The sequence below is a fragment of the Punctularia strigosozonata genome, assembly GCF_000264995.1.
Source record: "Punctularia strigosozonata HHB-11173 SS5 unplaced genomic scaffold PUNSTscaffold_170, whole genome shotgun sequence".
Taxonomy (NCBI): Eukaryota; Fungi; Basidiomycota; class Agaricomycetes; order Corticiales; family Punctulariaceae; genus Punctularia; species Punctularia strigosozonata.
Window position 1 is genome coordinate 1 of NW_006767602.1, and position 2,188 is coordinate 2,188.

A 2,188-nucleotide genomic window follows, 5' to 3' on the forward strand; every position below is an offset into this window, starting at 1 on the left:
AGTTCTTAACCGTCGTACCTTTGTCAAAGCTCCCTTGATGTCTTGTATGAGATCATGGTTTGCTTGGATGGTAATGGGCGGTTTCGTGCGGCATTCTTCCGGACACCTCGTCATCTTGATGGTGTACCGTTTCCAATCAATTTCGGGGTTATGTTCAATCAGCCAGTCCGTTCCTAAGACTACGTCGGTATTCCCGATATCCCCGACGTAGAATCTGTTCTTCTCCTTGTGTATGTTGCCTTGACCGTCATCTATTTCCAGGATGAGGTCCGTCTTGTATTTGCAGACATACGTCGCTTCGTTAAATCCTTGCATCTTGAATGGTTTATCAACGCGATCAAACCATATTGCGTTTTTCAACACAAATTGCTGATTGATGACTAGACCCGTCGCACCGGAGTCTATCAAAACGTTCGCAGCAGCCCTTTTCGTGCCTCTCTGGACGGTTCCTTTTATCTCAATGGAGGGAGCATTCAACCGGTGAATCATCCCAACTTCCATTGTCTCGTCCTTTAGTACATCATATCGGTTCTTCGAGGCAAAACGTCCTTCCGGTCTTTGAGCGGCTGCCCTCAAAGACCGGTTCCAAAATCCTCCTGTATCATCATTAGAGCTTGACCTTTATCTTCGTCGGTCATAGCCTCTAGCATTTCCTTGAGTCCTTCTTGAGAGAACTGCATTCTTGCGCGCATCGTTCCTCCTCTTCCTCGGCTTTTCCATCCTCCTCGGCCTCTTCCGGAATTCCCTGCTGTCGGACACTCCCGTGATAGATGCCCCGCCTTGTGACATTTGTAGCACAGTCCTTCCTTAATGTGCCTTTCGCGCTCGGCTTGAGACATTCGTTGGAAACGCGGTTGGAACTTAACCGCGTCAACGTCCATTGGTTCTCCATAATTGTAGGATTGCCATGTCGTCGCCGTCGAGTACGTTTTCGGTACGTCGCTGAACTGCGATTGTACTTGGTCCGGGTATATCTTCCTTCCTTGGGAGTTGTCGTTCTTGAGCAGCTTCAGAATTCGTTGTGCGTCGACAGCGAGTTCTTGAATCTTCGGTAGCCCTGTACCTGGTGTTTTCTCTTCTAGTTCATCGCAGTCGATCCTAGATTCCAGGACCTTGACTCGTACATCCTTGTTCAAGCCGTCTTCAAACTTCTTGATCAATGAGCGGTTATCGTACCCTGAATTTTTGGCTAGGGAGTTGAACGCGCTGATATAAGCGTCGACCGAGCTTTGTCCTTGGCTGAGTCGATCGATAATATCTCTTGCTCTTCTTCCTTTATCCAGGGGTTTGAACGCCGTCTCAAGTTCTGTTATGAACTGATCAAACGTTTGGCTTGCTCTGGCATTACCAGTTGTCGTTGCATCCTTGATGTACTGAGTCTTCCATTGTTCTGCGATTCCCTCCTTCATGTACGAAAGGGCGTACGCTATCTTCTTGTTGTCGCTATCGAATTTCTTGGGTTGCGCTTTTATCACCATCTTGCAGTGAGCTGTAAACGCTTCCAACCTAGATCGGTCTCCATTGAACGCTGGTGGAGCGCCGAGCTCTAGTTTCTCGTTGTCGGCCATTTCTTTGTCGTCGTCGGGTTTCGGTGTCGTCTTCTTGTCGGGTTTAATTGTTTCTTCAAGTTCTTGGTCAAATCTCTCTTCAAGTTCTCGGTCAAGTCTGTCTTCTTCTTCTTCAGGCGGGTCGATAACTATCGATATTGGAAGTGGGCTTAGTTGGCTCTTTTCTTCAAAATCGATCGTTCCGGTTGTAATGTTCGGTGTCGGGGGATTGTATCCGACGATTTCAATCCACTGGCTTCCTTCAATTCTCCTAGGAGGTGGGACGCCAAAAGTTCCGTGTCGTCCGTGTTGATTTTCAAACCCTTCGCTAATTGCTCTAGCGACGGTGAGTAAACCGCTCTCCTTTTCGTATTGGTATTCTGCGACTGGTTGGTTGTCTCGGATCCGGATCGCGAGATAGGCTGTTGTCGAGTCTTTAAATTCAATACAGAAGAGTTTTCTTCTGGTATCGTATCTAAGACCGGGGCGTAGCCTTTCAGTGAGCCTCTTGGTGACCCACGTGAAACTCGGGTTCGCGTATTCTTCTTGTAATCCTCCTTCTTCCCTGAAGATCGTCTCTCCCTTCTCAAATTCAAATCCTCGATCCGTCTTGTTTCAAGGTACACAGAGTAGACAAGCGT

General features: G+C 47.9%; 2 protein-coding genes across 2 annotated transcripts; both read right to left on the reverse strand.

The window, feature by feature from the left end:
• Positions 1-108: 108 nt before the first annotated feature.
• On the reverse strand, positions 109-489 carry PUNSTDRAFT_78499 (uncharacterized protein; the record flags this gene model as incomplete). Its single annotated transcript, XM_007389462.1, has 1 exon — positions 109-489. A coding segment is annotated over one exon (381 nt), but the record flags the coding sequence as incomplete, so codon positions are not given.
• Positions 490-1,274: 785 nt separating this feature from the next.
• PUNSTDRAFT_34530 (uncharacterized protein) lies at positions 1,275-1,568 on the reverse strand (the record flags this gene model as incomplete). The annotated part of the gene is made up of 1 exon (XM_007389463.1): positions 1,275-1,568. A coding segment is annotated over one exon (294 nt), but the record flags the coding sequence as incomplete, so codon positions are not given.
• Positions 1,569-2,188: the final 620 nt, after the last annotated feature.